Source organism: Opisthorchis viverrini, assembly GCF_000715545.1.
Source record: "Opisthorchis viverrini unplaced genomic scaffold opera_v5_256, whole genome shotgun sequence".
Lineage (NCBI taxonomy): Eukaryota > Metazoa > Platyhelminthes > Trematoda > Opisthorchiida > Opisthorchiidae > Opisthorchis > Opisthorchis viverrini.
Window position 1 is genome coordinate 700,977 of NW_008751912.1, and position 18,096 is coordinate 719,072.

At 46.2% G+C, this 18,096-nt stretch overlaps 1 protein-coding gene across 1 annotated transcript; it reads right to left on the reverse strand.

Annotated features, from left to right (window-relative positions):
- Nucleotides 1-4,896: 4,896 nt before the first annotated feature.
- T265_09108 (hypothetical protein) lies at nucleotides 4,897-13,062 on the reverse strand (the record flags this gene model as incomplete). Its single annotated transcript, XM_009175096.1, has 6 exons — nucleotides 4,897-5,002; nucleotides 10,678-12,113; nucleotides 12,161-12,350; nucleotides 12,389-12,671; nucleotides 12,719-12,869; nucleotides 12,910-13,062. The coding sequence occupies 6 exons, from the start codon at nucleotides 13,060-13,062 to the stop codon at nucleotides 4,897-4,899; spliced, it is 2,319 nt and encodes a 772-aa protein (XP_009173360.1).
- Nucleotides 13,063-18,096: the final 5,034 nt, after the last annotated feature.

Genomic DNA, 18,096 nt, shown 5'->3' on the forward strand with positions numbered 1-18,096 from the left:
AAAGGCGACTAGTAACTGGAATCCACTACAGCAATGCGTATTCAGCCCTGGAGCTGGGTACAACTCCCACACCGTAGATACAACGAGCCACTGTAGTAGGTCCACCAGACACCCGAAGAGTAGTGTGAGAAATATGGGTTCACCCTTAGTGGTTTGAGATGTAGGACAGTAATGGAGTCTTGTGTGTATGTTTCGGGGACACAGCACGCTGATCGAAAGAGAGAACGCGGTCTGAGCGATTCGGAAAGGAACTTGTGTAAAAGGGCTAGCTGACTTCAAATCTACAGAGGACATCAATACTTAAGTGACTACCACCACCAAAACTTTATGGGCCATCAGCGAGACTTTCGATTTCATTGCGCTCAGTCTTTTATTTATTTCACACCTATGGTCAACACCTGAATGCGCGAAGCCTCCCACTTTCCCTACCGTCGAAGATGCGCTCCATTTGGAGCAAGTTCCATGAACAGACTGAAAATCATTGATGGGCATCTGGAATATCCCATCCGTAATCAAAGGCCAGCTAATTCACCTCAGACAGCGGTGACCTTTCTTATTTTCGAAGGATCTCGAGAAGATACATGTAGGAGTTGAATGAGTTTCCTGTCTTCAGTGAGATAAACTACGTGGGGCTATTTTTAGACGTCGCCTAAAACCAAGAGCCGGCGCTTCTGCCCATTAATCAAACTGCGTAGTTACCTCACGGAAGAACCATCCAGGAGGAAGCTCTGAGAGACTGTTGACCTGGCACATGCAATCGAGGATTGCTACTTACTGTGTTTTGTGTTAGCTAACATAGGTCCTGTGTAAGCTCGTCTGCGCGCTGTGGTCGGCTTGCTGATAGAAAGACCCTTACGGGATCCCTAATCTCTGCTTTCTATTTTGGCCGATTGATTGAGGCGTACCTTCCATAATCAATGAAAGATCAAATTTCTTAGGCTGTGTTCACCTTGGAGGGCTACTGAATGGTCTGAACGTCGTCGTAAAAGTTCAGCTGTCAAATGTTCTGGATAAGTGGCTTGTCGGAAGGCAGTACCTATGTTTGGCAGTCATGGTACGACGAATAACCATGTATACGGTCCAGTTGCAAGGGGACAGCGTATTTCTAATGTGAGCACATAATGGATGTGAGGAAGCTGGCACACTTGTCAACCATTCAGTAACTACATTGATTAGTTAACGTACAGACGCATGTTTGATGAAATAACATGTAAGACATGCGTCACTCTCGGACTGATTGCTGGTAGACGCAATCTCGTGGATGTTGTATTAGTGACACCTACGGTTATGACTTAATTACAGCAGAGAACACCCTTGCATTTTGAATCCAAAATCATTCTTCTGATGGGAAACAGATAGCACGTTATGCATCCTGGCTATTCGGGTAGAATTTTAGGCCTTTTGAAGTCTATCAAGGTTGGTTGAGTTCCAGCGAATTTAAACAACTGATGAATCCACCTGGACTTCCAGTAGCTAGGTCATTGATTAGTGCGCAGCGCCTCTGTTAACTAGTGGGAGTAGGTACCGAATCATGTAGATACTTGATTGAGTTGGTAATGATATATCCCCATTACAGGTCAGTCGTTGTGATGTCCATCTGGCATGATAGCACAGGTGACGAGATAGTAGGTACCGAATCATGTAGATACTTGATCGAGTTGGTAATGATATATCCCCATTACAGATCAGTCATTGTAATGTCCATCTGGCATGATAGCACAGGCGACGCGAGTGGGTCGTCAAGGTAACTCTGAAGACCGCTGATTTATCGGTCGACTTGAGAAACGTTGCAAAAACTACAAGTTCCAACAGTATTGTCATTTTCACGCCTGGATACAACATTCTGGCAGAAAGGAGAGTGATGTGAGTTGCCGAGTTGGAAGATGACTACCGTCTCTCAAAGAGTGCACACCATAGAAAACTAGGCGAAATCGCGCTCTTCTTGGAAGCCATTTCTATTCCAAAGCGCGAACCTTCAGACCATTAGTTATATAAACTCGATACATGAGTTAAGTGGACACCAAAAGGAATGATGAGGCATCTAGTAACCATCTCATCTGGCCGATGGAAATATAACTGGATATTGCCTAGACATATATTACTCATAGTCTTCGACACTCCACGAGCAATTTCACCGTCCTTGGGACTCATCAGGTAGGCGCAGTCTTTATGTTACCGTTAACTTTACATTCTGCTTGAACTCAACTTGAACTAAATCCGTATGTGAATGAGAGTACTTGGTGAGAACTGGACAGTTACCATAGAAGACGGGTATCGAATATGCACCGTAGTGTCGCAGAACAGGTTTTGTTAATTCCTTTGACGAAACACGCGATAAGTTGTCGTTAGAAGTGACAATACATCACGGAGTAAAATAATGGAATACTACAGGCGGTTCCCAAAGTACATTAATGCTCGTTTGGCTGTAGTTTCCTCTGTACTTTCAACGATACTCCCTTCGCCGCAAACTGGGTAGAGGTTATTCTGAACCTTACACAAACCTCTCCATATTTCACCAGATGGCGACATCAACATGAGACACTAAGGCTTCACTGCCATAGGGGCATGTTAATTCACTTAAATAACGATAGGAAAGATGGGACTATCGCTCGCCCAATGAAACACTCGAAGAGCATAGAATTCTAACACCCAGTTGGACAGTCTGGATTGAAACCAGCGACAACAAGAATAGACTCTTGAAGACTAATTTGAGCCATTTTGGTGACTCAGTAGTATGTCGCCCTTATATGCTCCAGAATGTTCGGCCTTGTCTAGTACAATCAAATCACTATCGAATTACTCAATTGTCAAAGGCTGTTTGCATCAAATTCAAACTTGGGACGGATGGAGCAAACCCTGTCGAAGTCAGGTCATCGAAATACAGAACATCATGTATCGACCAACCTATAGATTACGGTGAGCCCAATGTTACTTTACCCTGCTAAATACGATTGACAGCCTTGTGGCAGCGTTGTTTACTTACTAGCTTTCGCAGACACTGCACCCGTTGCCACCGACCTCATAGTAATTACTGTTGCAACTGTCCCACGTGTGATAGACCCTGTGGATTCCCATTGGTCGCCTTCAAAAGTCACACATTGGAAACTAAGCAAAGTAATACAGTTGGACGATAATTGTGATTACCATCGGGTATTCAAAATGCATTTGAAGACAAACCAGGCTAAAGTGCGTGCGAAAAAGGGTACCAAATTGTACACACGATAAGTGACAAGTTCATGATATGCAGGTTGTACAGCGTTCTGCTCTTTTCAGAATGCGAGATATGAACAAGATGCGTGTTCCACACAATAAAGATAGCCGAGGCAAATAAAGCCTCATTTTAGGTACAATTATCCAATCATATTTCAAGTTCTACATAGCGTAGACAGTCGCCTCCGTATGTACTACTAAGTATTACGGTGTATCTTGTATGTATAGAACGTACAAAGAGCTGCCGCTAGGGTACTTGAAGAGACAAATAATGTCAAGTATGTGGATGCATTCAGGTCTGTCGAAGAACAAGAAGACGCCTAATTGCCTAACTAACGTCCGAAAAATTCCTACAGGAAGTAGAAAATGAACTTGAACGGCTCATCTTTGTTCAATTGAATGGGAAGAGAGGATATGGGAAAGTATGCAAAAACATCCATACGGTGCCGACATATAACACCTAACTGCAGAACGCCCATTCGAGAATGCAGGAAATCCATAATTTATGAACCTGAATCTCATCTTTGAACAGAGAGCATTCTTTTAAGGTTGGCCTTGAAGGGCAGTTAGGTCAGCAGTTGTTCTCCTACAGGGCTCGCTAACGTTGCTGTGCAGCTCCCGTGATAGCACCACACAGCCAACGTCGGTTTTGAAATTTTTGCCTACTTGTAAGTAGTTCAATAAATAGAAGCTTTAGACTGGGCGGCTGCGGGATGACAACACGCACGGTCTTAGTGAACGATACGGTAATGACCTATGGACGTTTTCGTAATGACGACGTGGCGAGCTGTTAACCATTCGTATAGGCAAGTGATAGTGCTCATATGAGTCGGAACCTCCAAATAGTTGGTTGCGAAAGGTTGGGAACAAAAAAGCAGGTACGTCGTAGTGATGCTACCAAAGGACGATGCGTGGCATTCTTCGATTTGCCATACTCGTACCGCACCCCGCCTTCCGTTGAATGATGTGGGTTCTCACCGGGATCATGGGCTGAGAATTCTAGAACATCCACGCAATTGCCGGTTCGAGCGTTTACTAGATTATGGGCCAAAGTATTAGCATGGCGGATTTCTCACGCCGGACTACGCCAGGCGGAAAATAACAGCGACCCATCGAAAACGTTGCTTGAATGACAGGTAACAAGGAACAGAATGTATAAACAGAATTGTAACGAAAAGCCTGTTTGTGGAAACCGGAAAGCGACGACGGTTATTCCGCTTGGAAACACCGATGGACGGTTCAGAGTGGCTTTGGTGTGACTTGACTCACACAGGTGAAAAATTCTGCACTCCTAGACCTGCTTCGCATAATCTTTGTAGTGCACCTCTGCATACAAATATTCATCACAAAGTATTCCGAGCATTTTCGCACTTCTTTATGCACATAAGTTCCAAAACCTGTCCTTTGATTCCAAACTGGAAGACTTATAAGGGAAAATCGAATGGTCCCACATCGTAGGGTGGAGGCTCCTGACCTATTAAGTTAGCAAAGCTCAAGTTAGGACACCTTGTAAGAGATGTCATTCTTGTGGAACTAACCACTGTTTTTTACGTCATTGACGAAACATATGCAGTGTTTGAGAACGCCCGGAACATGCTTTTGTTACAGCCCGAGGGAACGACGATTCGATCGCTCCTCAACCAAGCTGCCGAAAAGCTGTATCTCGCCTTGTAATTCCAACAATAATTAATAATAATAATAATAGCGCTCAGGTGTAGCATCCTTTCTGTGCCTAGCTGTCATGCCACCCGAAGGAAGCACGAGGGCTGGGATATTGCCACGTTGTCCAAGCCTAGTCAGGAGAAATCGAGATGCAGAGGTCGGGTTTGAACCACGGACCTCCTGGTCAGTAAACTCGCGCTCTAACTACTGAGCCATCTCGCCTCCACCCAACAATAATAAGGCTCACATCAAAGCTAATACAGTTACCCAATCGAGCCTTTCTCTGAAAGCCATCGTAAAGTATTGAGACGGGTTACCAATGACTTGAATCCATGCAATCCATCTATTGCACTTGAAGAGAATATTAGTAACTCAGGTTGTAATGGTCACGACTCGTCCGTTCGCTGGGCTAGGCAGCGTGATTGCAGACGTTCCACCACCATTTTAGGTGACACCATCATTGAATTGTGAGTGGTTGTTGCGCGTGCATACGTTGACATACGGTCTGCTCATCCAGATCCACCTTGACCCACCACTGTTCGTTTGTGTGAGTACTTCTATGGATTTGTTGGTTGAAATGTCTTCCGGGTTACCTTGAGATTTGACGTCTGCAGTCCACCCATCATGAACTTCATTCGTTCACATCCACACTGGATCCCCTTTCTGGGTCCGTTGGCACAACAACGTTTTGTACCGAATCAACTGAACGGACTGCAGGGGAAGTATACTGGACAGACTGGAAAGCTTCCTACACAATGCAGCTATCAACTCAATTCCATATATGAAGATCACGGGAGACATAAGTTTGGTCCAGAAAATATGAAGTTCGGGGGACGTGTAAGTACAAATACGGAAGGGGATTACTGGAACCCTGGTACTCTGCACCGCTATGAGCGAGGCCATCAACTGAGTTCTAACACTCGACAACCAGACCAACGAAACAATAAACTGGACTTCCTGTGGAGGCTAACGAACAAGGGGACAGCGGATGGATCGTGATGTCAGGTTTCAAGGCTACCAGGAAGTTTACCAATCGGAAGACAGGCTAACCAACAAGCCGGTACGAGTGCTTACCCAAAAGGCCAATGATCGATTGGGCCAGTAGACCCTATATTAGACCCTGCACCCAGTTCTACTCACAAATCATTGATGATATTACTTCGAATGGCGATGAAACGTGTGAAAACAAGTCGCCCATCCAAGTGAACAAACCAACTGTAAACCATTCACTCGTGTTTGAAAAGTCATGAGATCAGAGTTCTTTGTGTTAAAGAGCTCGGATGATTAGTAGTTTAACCTCAGGTCAGCACTTGACGATAGATCATACAACGGATCAACTTCACTCTTGGTGTTAAATTTTTTTCTAATGGGAATTTGTAACCTTACCGGGAATTTCTAGCAGACATCAGCCGGGAAAACCAGAAAAGTTAGTGGGTCGATGTTGCAGGCAGAAAGATGCATCAAGGGTCAGATGCTTATAATTTGTACGCGTTTTGACCGATGAACATTTGGTGCATTCGATCGTCGGCGGTTGGTAGACATTTGTCATCCTAGGGCGAAGGCGTAACGGCGACGGTAACTGGGTAGTTTGGGTCGAACGTAAGAAGTGTTACTTCTCGAAACGATGCTGACATAGATCTGAAACTACAAACTTGTGGTTTTCATTTTTACTTACAAGCAGCGAGCGAATTCCGTTCGGTTGGGAACATAATAACAACTTTGCGTAATACAGACACTTGTATTAGAGTGCCTCGGTCACCTAAGATCTCCCGATGGCCGCGTCAACATTTTAACTAACTGGATACCATCATTAGTGTTGTTACGTCTGATTTTATTTGCAAAACGTGCATGCATTTATCCCAAACAAACATTCATAGCCTGGCGTTTGAACAAATATCCCACGGGGATTCGTAAAAGCAACGTGCCCTCCCATGCAACACATGTAACCGGTCGATGTAATTTGTAGAGGCGAGTCACTATTTCTCATGCGTTAGGATACCTCAGCTTTCTGAACACCCATGGCTAGTTGAGCAATCATGTGACTAGTGAGTCCTCTGATTCCGCGTCAAAGCAATTAACGAAAAATCAGCCTCAATTTCCTATTTTACTGGTTCATTGTTGTCTCACAAAAGCGCATACCAATTCAGGTAAAACAGTAAGCGCGAACGGGACTGCTGGAAATGCGATATTGTTCAGTACAGTTAGATACACAGATTGTGGCGGAGAAACCCCACTACCACTGGAAAGACAATTGATGAAGTTCCAGGATTCTTGAAGACAATTGCCCAGTAGAAGCTCTGACAAGTACCGCCATTGAAAATTTGTGTGGTATAGACTAAGTCAGATGGAGTATTGCTCAAAATGTATCCTGGACGCGAACTCCAATGCAGCTGAAGAGTCGAATGGCACGCAAGGTAACAAAGCAATTTCACAGACAAGTATAGATCAAAGCAAAGAGGACTGTTTGTTTGGATTCAAGCGAAGGAGGTAGATGAGGAATAATACCGATGGTTAACACCCAGCTGATATAACGGCAGGCGAGAAAAACCGTGATAAGCGGTGAAAACAGCCAAAACTGAGATATGCATCGTTCGAAAAGAAAACGGTTTCCGATTCTCTATTACTACGTGATCGTCCAGCATAGGTAGCCAGGCATCACCTAATCATGTAAAACAGTCAATGTGAACACTTTTTCAGCGTAGTGTGGTGGCCAAGTAAGTTCAGCGCATAACTTATGAATGACCTAAATTCAGAGTACGGAATATTATGGCATTTGTATGAATTCAGACATTTTCAACCGTAACGTTCTCTCAAAACGTAGCTGCCCTGCAAGTCGTAGGAACCACGACAGCAAAGCTATTGACGGGACACACACAAACGCCCCAACCTAACTTCAAGTCGGAGTTGAATGAGTTCAGTTCAGTTTCTCAGCTGACAAGCCGTACACCGAATTATCGTACTACAGCTTCGTTCACCGAAGATAATGATAATAAGGGAATGAGAACAACGAATCAGAAGAGATGGAATGGATGAATTAGCTTGGCGTGTGGTGTCTTTGTAGGGAACTTGAAAGGGGCTGCTCCGAGGGACTCCGAATTGCACTCCAAGAACCCTAATATAAGTTCATATAAGCGAAGAATCGCAAAGAATCACAATAAATTTTTTTTTTTCTGTCAGTTAAAGTACAAGGCAACATGAGGTACTCATTCGGTTGCTCTTAGGCAAGACAAAATCGTATCCGTTTCTGATTCAATAAAGCCGCGTAGTCTGGCGCAAATGTCTTCTTTGCAGGTAGATTTGAGAGCATCAACGCATGTGACCAGAAAGTCGGGGCATTCCGAACTGAAAATCAAGGAAAAATGGATACATGCGCAACAAGTAACACTGTAGACGGGTGCGAAAGATACCACGAATATTTTGGAACCGTTGGTAAGGTTCATCTTCCAAACTGAGCTTGGCTGGAAACGTCGCAAGATATAGGGGCTACCATTCTCTTTTCAGATAGCCTGGTTGAGCAATCAGAGATGTGTACACCTCAGATATACTGCATTAGGTTGGTATCGGTTCCCTTCCGTGCCAATCCCATTCCCTTTGCATTTAAAGACTTTGGAGATGACTGAATAAACTTTGTGACAGTAAAGGATCCGTGTCAACCCTTGTGTTCTGCCGATCGCACCGATTCTAAGTCTTGACATTCGGCAAGGATCAAGGGCGTAAGAAGTTCCATAGTGGTTTCGAACATATACAGGGGAGTACAAACTACCAGTATCTGCTCTATAGAAAGGTCGACAACCCCGAAGTGTGATGCACATTTCGACTGAATCCACAGGTAGTGACCGTATCTACTCAAGCACATCGAGTGTTGGAATAACGCACAGAGATGGCGATCGCTTCGAGCAGTCAGTTAGCCAAAAGGGAGACGAGGTGAACTCTACATATGATGAAAACTTCTGTTGCCCTACTCTGATGTAAACTTGGGAGTCTATTAGAGGAGACAGGATGCTCAAGGATATCTGAAATATCACCAGCGATGACGGACAAGGAACGGCTCCAAAGCTGTTTCGTTACGCGCGAAATTCATGTGTATTCCTTTGTCGTCACTCCGATCGTGTGTGGTCTCTTTGGGGTTGGCATGCCTGTGAGTAACTAGCCCCGGGAATTGGCTCAGTGGTTTTCCCGAAGTTCTGTATCTGGCCAACGTTGCCGAAGGAACACGCTACACTCGACAACATTGTTTGCAGGTGAGTCTGAGCATTATTGGACTCATAGGACAACGCAAAGACAATAAGTGACTATATCTTTTGCAAACATATTTAGAACAATACTCCACTCACATACAGGTGTAGGCATGTTTTGCATGAAAACTTGAAACCGAGCTATCCTAAGTGGAAAAGAGAGGTAGAATAGCATCACCTAGTTTTTGTAAAAACGTCTACACTCCTATTCGATTATTTAATGGACTTCTGGTTGCAGGACCGAAGTCGTCGATTAGCATTGATGAACTGCAAGAAGCGTGGGCGAGGGCTTGACTTCTAGTAATAATAATCGTTCAGTTGTAATACCCTTTCGGTGCCTAACCGCAATGCCACCCGAAGGAAGCACGAGGGCTGAAATACCGTCAATTTGTTCACGCCCAGACAGGAGCAGTCGAGATGTCAGGTCTGGTTTCGAAACAAGGACCTTTCGGTCAGTAAGCTCATGCCTTGGATAGTGAGCTACCTCGAGCTCCCTTATCGACTGAGCAGCCACAAGCGTTTAAACCCGACCTATTTTAGACAATCCTGCCATATAGAACCAACGGTTACGGATATTTCGTAAATGCAATGAGACCTGATATTTTACGTCACAATATTCCGGCTTCCAAAATAAAATAATAATTGGCATATCGCACAATAGCATCAATCCTGTGGAAAATTCTCTGACCCGGCGTTTTACCCGTCCGATCATCTGAATTTCGGTGACTGAGCACCGTCCACTGAGCTACGCGATCTGGTTGTAAACGTTCTAGTAACTCACCAGTGCACACAAGAGTAGCGGTACGTCAGTGTGAGAGTGGCAATTCGTGCATAGGGTAAAGGTTTCTGGGCTTACCTGATTCACAGCTGTGTCGCATCAAAACGGTTCTGTATTCCGATGATTGTTTCATTTTAACGAAATTAACTTTTTTTAAAAGCTTAACTGGTCATAAGGCTGTACGACCCTACTCCGGGTGAATACTGCCAAAGCATGAATTCTAATTGGATTGGACTGACCATAGGATGGGGGTTTTCCTGGTTGTTTTGGTGAACCAAACGTTTTGGCTTTGGCATGTACCCACTACGTATCTCGAATTTCATCCAGCAGGTGAACGGGTGATGGAAGACTTAAGAGTAAGGCGAGACTGTTTCGCCAGAGATGTTGGGGAAGATTTGAACACGCAACCTTTCGACAGTGATCGCACTTGTCTACTCCAAGGAACGGCACCCATTCCGCTTTCGTGAGTGGTGTGGAGACTAAGGTCATAAAAATGCATTTCGATAGGCAAATCACAGTCATTCTAAACTAGAATGTCTATGGGCACCAGATGAAGATTTCACCATTGAACTTGTAACATCCATGACAAAAATTGAGTATTCGAACCCTGGGTGGGACGATTTCCAATGTGACGCACTGTGGTGGTGGTTTCCGTGATCTTGGTACATGGTTTACAGCTGACAAACTGACTGAGTGAGTGTAGATTACTGTTCCAGGTAATTTCAAGTTCAGAAAACCGGGACTAGTTTTGGCCTAATAGCTAGGACATAATACTGAGCAAATGAAGCTCACCTGTTGGTGCTGCCGCCTGAATTCCGATACTCCACCTCTAGATGAGCCAGCTGACTAAGAAGTCCCGAATCCTCAATAATCCGTGGTGACCGCTTGAGCCAGGACGCGAACTTCTTACGTGCATACGGCCAATGTACGTTCAACAACCTCAAAATTTCCGTAAACGGCAAAGTGTTTGGTGTAGAGAAAGTAGCAGCAAATTGGGTGAGTGTATCGACTTGACCGAGACAAGCCAATAAGGAAGCAGTATCCGCTTGAACAGTGTTTGGAAGCGTAGCGGATTCACGGAAAATTAGGCTTAGCCAAGATGTAATCACTTTGCAACCAAGATAGTCAATCACAGGTTGCACTAGCGGGATCATCCACAGTTGTCCATGAACGTGTTTGGGTAGAAAAGACGCGTTGATCGGTGCATTGTTCGAGACAACAGATAGTTGTTGGATGAAATCGGACTGAAGTTCGAATTGGTTCTTCGATTTAGTCGATGGGTCTGGAGAGGTGACATCGCACGCCACCGAAAGCCAGTGTAAAAAGTCACGTATTAAAGGAGAGTAAGCAAGGAAACAGTTCGGAGTTGTTGTGGAAGTGGAGAATAACTCCGAAAGGGGCTTGTTAGACTGAACATTTGAATATTCTGGGTATAAGAATAGTAAGTCTGCGTATATGAGCGTTTCTAGAGAGATATCCGGATGTGGTATGCCAACAGGAAGCTGAAAACCGAGTTTTCCCATCCACGAGTCGATGTCTTTGTGACCGAGAGATGCCTTGCCGGACCCTGAGTCGTACTTCAACCAGTGCCAGAGGCGACTCAGTAGCAAAATAGGGGACGAATCAAGATCACCTTTGACTACACCAGGACTGACTTTCACATCTGGAAACAGCCTACTGAGGTTGACAGGGTGATAGGACACAGAGTTTTCTTCCGATACAGTAAATACGTTTGGCCTTTCTTGTGAAAAGTACTCCAAACCCAGATGGACGAGAAGATACCAGAATAAACAGGCCGCCTGTGAGACTAGGACTTTGATGTTGTAGTGAGTGTCTGTTTTCCGCTGGCTAGAGCGCCGCTTCTTCGGCGTGGTTTCGTTGCTGCCAGAAGCCGCATGGCGCCTCACCTCTTCCATGCATTGTTCGAAAACCACAACCAAATTCTCAGCACTTTTCAGTGGGTATTTAGGAGAGGATTCAGTTGTCGAAGTGCTTCGCTCTGATTGTGTAAGAATATCATGAGACCATTGTAATAACTCGCCACACATTCCAAGACAACTTCGAAGATAATCTTTTGGAGCAGCTTTACACAGATCAGTCATGGGCTTCTGCGTCCCAATAACGGGCGGTTCAGGGGGGTACGAAGACAAATAGTGGCACAAAAAGCCCAGGGAACTAGTCGTCACTCCCTCCAACAATTTTCGGTCAATTTTCACTGTGTCACGTAACTAGAATGAAGGAGAAAAGTGATGCCAATGAAATTGACCCAGAAAACCTTATGCATGACGGGCAAGAGTTCAAACGCCATTTTCAGTTTGTATACGTTGATTGTCAACTTTTTTACAGCTCGTTGGTTATTATTTTCGAGTTTCGTTCCTGACGTCTCATCTTCCTCTTCTTCTTCCTCCTCCTCATCATCCCCGAGCACTTCACCTTCCTCACCTTCATCCATCGCATCTGTCAACCTTCCTCAAGAGCAATTAATCATGAGGGAACATCTTACTTGTGAACCGTATTTTGAGGGTCCATGGAACAGTCCGGTGACCTCATGGGAGGAGATTCGACATGCGTGTCCACACTGCTACGTAGCAGATTAAGCTCACCTTCCCGTAAGCTATCATACGTCCAAGCAAGAAGAGTCGGGACGAGTTGGGATTGAGCACGGATTTCTCGACTGTTTAAAAGACACATCAATGTGTCTATTTTTGTTAGGAGTTCACAGCCATGCTCAAAGTAGATGCTTAGTATGTCACGTTGTGCAGTAGGCGTGAGTTTGGTAAATATATCTGGAATGAGTAAAAACAAGCTCGGCAAAAACAGTCCAACTGCTTACCAAGGCTAATTCGATCGGAACTCGTTATTCCATTAAACAAGGCGTTTGCCTCGTCTCTGAGGGAATCACGGTGTGAGGAACAGAGTTGTGACAACTGTTGAGCAGCTGCTATAGAGTCGCCATTGTCCTTTGAGAAACCATACTCGAGCAGCTATACAGTATGGTGAACAAACCGAATATGGGCAACAAACTCTGAGTTTTAACGAATTGGGCATGAGGGATTTGACGAACAAGAGAAAGCTCCTAGCATCCGGAGTACTGTGTTTGGCTAGCACACTCAGTCGCTCATGCAAAAACTTGAAGTCATTTTCGCTCATTTCTGCCACCTTGCGCTTTGAGCTCATTTTACTACTGACTCCAGGGTAAAGTTCTGAAGCGGAAAGAAGGGAAAACATAAGGAACATGTAATCATTTCAGAAGGGCTTGGTAAACAATCGGTAGTTTTTAACTGGGCAACGTTTCGCTTTTGACACAAGAGTTTTATCAGGCCAAGTGAGCGGATCACGAATTTGACCTTTTCTGACACTGGGGCAGCGACATCAATTAGTTACAACAATTCCAGTGGTATTCTGTTTTCGTTTACAATCTTCCTCGATAAGGCTGTCAGGCTGCTCACCAGAGCTTCACCATCTCTTTTGCAAAATGCATATCTCACGCTGGATTTCTGTTGCTGATATCGGGTTGGTATTAATGCTCCATTCAGGTTCCTTGGATCGTCCCAGAGAGCACGTTGAAGAGGGTCAGGTGAACTGCGCCCAAGAGGGTTCAGCCCACCATGAACAAATGGCCGTCCCATAGTTTTTGCAAAATACTTCGCCAAAGCTTACCTTTTTGGCCGGTCGATCAAACCAGTCAAAATAGAGTGACTATTTCCTGAAGCGAAAATCTTCTGTGTTTTGGGCTTTCATAACCGAACGACGTCCTCCGTAGTTATTTCGGCTCTAAATTATCAAGCGTTTGAGGGGTCTGCTAGCGCCGCCGTGGTCCTTAGTTGCTGGTATCGGTTCTAAGACATCAACCGGATATGCTGATTTCGATCATTTCAAGCATTCATTTGGTCGCCTTGGATACAGTGCAAAAGACTGGGAGCCAAGCTTCTTTCTCCCACTTCTAATTATCCGCTGAGTAATCTCCGTCACCACCGTAACTGTGTATTCCCCGTAACTTTCTGTTCAGATCAGCTCGATAATGTCAGGCTATTGGAAACCTTTGAAATCGATTAACGCAATGGTTCTGCTTCGTTGTTTAAATCCGAGTTGACAATCAAGCCATACAGATACATGAACGGAGTCAAGCTGCGTACTTGGGAAGGATGGCAATCTTTGATTAGGACCCTTCATCGGTAACCACATGGACTAACTGAGTTCGTGATTTGTGGTTGGTGGTCCCGAAGTAACTCAGTGTGAGCGCTTGGTCGAAAATAATCGTCCTGGCCAAGAACAGAGGGTGCTTAGCTGACAACAGAAGGAGGCGCTTCTCAGTGTCCGTAGGCTGAGCAGACTCCAAATTTACTACCAAATGTGCTACTTCCGGCTTAGTCTTCCAATTTGGGCGTTCACATTGCGTTTCACGACGAATATATCCAGTCTTCTCGTGGACCGAAGCATTTGTGACAAGTCTCGGTAAAACCTACCCTTTTCAGCTTCAGAACTGCAGTTCATCGAGGTATACCACCATCATTAACACTGACAGCAGCACCAGATGAGAACAGCAATGCTTCATTGCTGTACAACCACGTCAATCAGCCTCACAATCGGGGGAAAAACAGGGCAAGGCGGAGACCCATGGCTACCTTCCAGCAAACGTCCGAAGTGCCTACACCTCCGGCACTCAATCAGACAATCTGGATATAAACTGACAGCAGAGATGCCAATGACATGGGTTGGTCACCATCTACAGCCAACCTCAAGGAAGGTTACCAGGAAGGCGACCAGCACCAACAGCACCCAGACTTCTCGCAACGTCCTTCGCTTCCTCCTGGCACGTCTAATTCTGTCCACCTTGAGGTTTTCGCCACTCAGAAATGAGTACGACAAACAGCGACCATCTAGACAGACGGTAAACAGGCATGCGCGACATAACCTACCCACCCTGGCTTGTAGTGCTGGATTCACCCCTTGAGTGAAGTACCCTCAGGCTTCAAGAACCCATCTCCTGATCACCAAACTCCGAAGTCGTTGGCTCCGGCCGACTAGGGCTATAGTCCTGAGACATCGGTGGTCAAAGATCTGTAGATGTCTCAGATACCTCGCCCAAAGTGGTCAAGTTTCGCAGCCATACAACAATAAAGGCGGCATTGTAGTCTGATATACGCATCCTTTGAGACCCACCGATATGCATTTCTGTCTGTTACGTCACCGCCATAGCTAATGTAACTCCCGAGATACATATAGCGCTCAACTGGGCGAGATGGTTCAATTGGTTAGAGCGCGAAGGTCCGTGGTTCGAACCCGACCTCTGCCTATCGACTTACCCCGTCTATGCTTGGGCAACCTGGCAGTATCCCGGCCCTCGTGCTTCCTTCGGGTAGCATGGCAGCTAGGCACCGGAAGGGTGTTACAGCTGGGTTTTTTTATAGAGCTCCACAACTTCCAGTATCACTCCTTGAATTCTTAGAGGTATGTCGGAGTGTATATAAAAATCGTTCAGCTGTAGCACCATTGCGTTGCTGTCATGCAACGGAAGGAGGCCCGAAAGATGGGATACTGCTATGTTGCCTGAGCCTGGACAGCAGCAATCGAGATGTCGAGGTATGAGACTTTTCGGAGGTCTGAAACCTCGGAATCATTAACGCCGAACCTAGTACAGAAGTAGAACTCCTTGTTTTGTAAGTGGGCATGTGAAGCTTGTCCTTCAAACAAAATGGGTCTGGCATTCGCCCATAATAGAGGTGGGAATAGCTTCCAGGCCATATTATCCGAGCACCATTTAGTGTCACACGCCACTCGCCTGGCAAATTGTGTTCGTTTGCTTGAATCTGCCATTGTTTTGAGACCCGGAATAACCGGAAACCCGGAGTTGCATTCTGTCATTAGCTCAAAAATACAGCTTGTCAAATGATAGCATCCTGTTAGGCGGGGTGACTATACAGAGGAACATCAAACTTATGCTGACAGAAAGCTTGTCGAATCGTGGAGTTTGCCCAGTCTGATTAAACGATCCAAAGCTGCTACATTGACGTGACCGTTCAGCTCTAGCACCCTTTCGGTTCCTAGCTGCCATGCCACACGAAGGAGGCACGAGGGCTGGGATACTGTCAGGTCGCCCAAGCCTAGACAGGGGAAGTCGAGTGGCAGAGGTCGGGTTCGAACCACGGACCTTCCGGTCAGTAAATTCGCGCTCTAACCACTTGGGCCATCTCGCCCCCCCCCCATTGACGTGGTGGTCGGGCTTGAGTGCTGCAATGATCCTGCAGGCTACAGTGGCTGAAACGTCGTTCCACAAGGTGCAACCATGCCAGGAAGGCAAAAGTGGAGCGGCCAGATCAAGAGCAGCGAGACCCCGTACTACGAGTAGTCATGCTACGGGGCGGTCTGGGGGTAAAGTCATACCGTCCTCTGCGACAGGAGTGTGAAGGCAGTAAGGTGTTTCCACCAGGCGACCAGCATGTCCACATTTATGGAAGCAGCGGTGCTGCTTTCCCCTGAGGAAGGTCGGCCTCAAAACCCGCACACTCCGATCGCCAAATGGTCGACCGTGACCGCCGGCGTATTATCCAATACGGTCGAAATACTTTTAAAACCAAAGAGCCCTATTCTGCTCAAAAGGCACCTACTGTGCGGAGGCGCATCAGGAATGAGACAGTAATGCCCTATTCCGTGCGCCTTCGATTTGGGTAGACCCCTGCGGTCGAGGTCAGACTGTTGAGTCATCGGCTCCGGGAAGTGTCACCAAAGAAAACCCTACTGTCCGCTGCCTCGTGGGTCATACTTTTGAGTCAGAGGCTAGAAGCAGGGTCCCTGAACAAAACCCTACATCGTCCCACTGCCTTGTGGGTCAGACTTTTGAGTCAAAGGTTCAAGGTGGGGTACTTCAACCAAACCCCCTTCCTCGGCCTGAGCAACCGGGAAGTATCATTTGCCCGCGCAGTTCGGTGTCCACCGATGTCCCTCCCCAACCCCTTCCCGCTACACAAGCAAACGTCGCTGGGCCATTCGAATGTCAGTTATCTGACCGAACGGCCTTGTGCCCCTCGCTGCCTACTAACAATAAAAATAACACCCTTCTAAATCTACGATATACTTTCTATATAGGAGCTTTTAACGTCCGTACTCTATGTCAAATTGGCAAACAGGCTTGCGGAGACCTTTTAATCCCTTAAAATTGATGTATGTTGTCTCCAAAACACGCATACAAGACTCAAGTATGGTTATGAATCTCAGAACGTCAAGAATGAACGCAGCTTTTTCACATTTCTCCCTCCGTGTGCCCGGTGATCCAGAAGCGATTATCTGTGGAATATATGGCGTGGGAGTTGCACCAAGCCCCAGAGCTAAATACGCTTCGCTGGGTTGGATCCCAGTGAACAGTCGTCTTTGCGCCGTCCGGTCATCTAGTTCAATCAACCTCAATGCCTCTCAGCATAAAACTCGGTGCCTGTTTGTAGAGTCGGATTACACCCCAACGGACTGCAGGTCTGAGGCGGAGAAGGATACTTTCTATCGAAAACTATCCGGGCTCGTTCGTCCAGCAAAGTGCACTAGCATTGTGATCCTTGCAGGCGATTTGAATGCTCAAGCAGGTTGTTTGAGCTCTCTGGAACCACATTTGGGAGGTCGATTCGGAGTCAATGCCCGCCGCACAGACAACGGAGATCGACTCCTTCAGTTGTGTGCTGATCACGAACTGTTTCTGATAAGAACGAACTTTCAACATAAACGTTCCCACGGCGTAACCTGGCGGCCAACGACTGGAAATCAACCGTGGACCCGGCTGGACCACGTGGCCATCAGCCACCGGTGGAGAGCTACAATTCAAGAATGCCGTTCCTTCTGGGGGGCGCCACTTGATTCCGATCACGCCACGGTGCGCGCACGCCTGACAGTTCGTTTCCCTTCAGGCCCTCGCAAGTCACCTAGAAGCATGCCAATCCAGTCTTCGAACTACCAAAGCTCAACAGTATCGATCTGAGCTATCCCAAAAACTCCACAGTAAACCGATACTGCGGTGGCAGTGAGCATGTGCATGAAGCGTGGAAAAAGTGCGAAAGGAGCTATGTTAGGGGCGTTCAGTGCTATCTGTCCGACTTCTCCAGTTCGACCACAACACCACTGGATGTCATCGAGATCGCTATTCATGATTGATGCCAGGAAATCTATACCAGCAGGTAACGAGTTCGACGGCGTACGCAAATCCCTGAAACGGCAAATGGTGAAGAG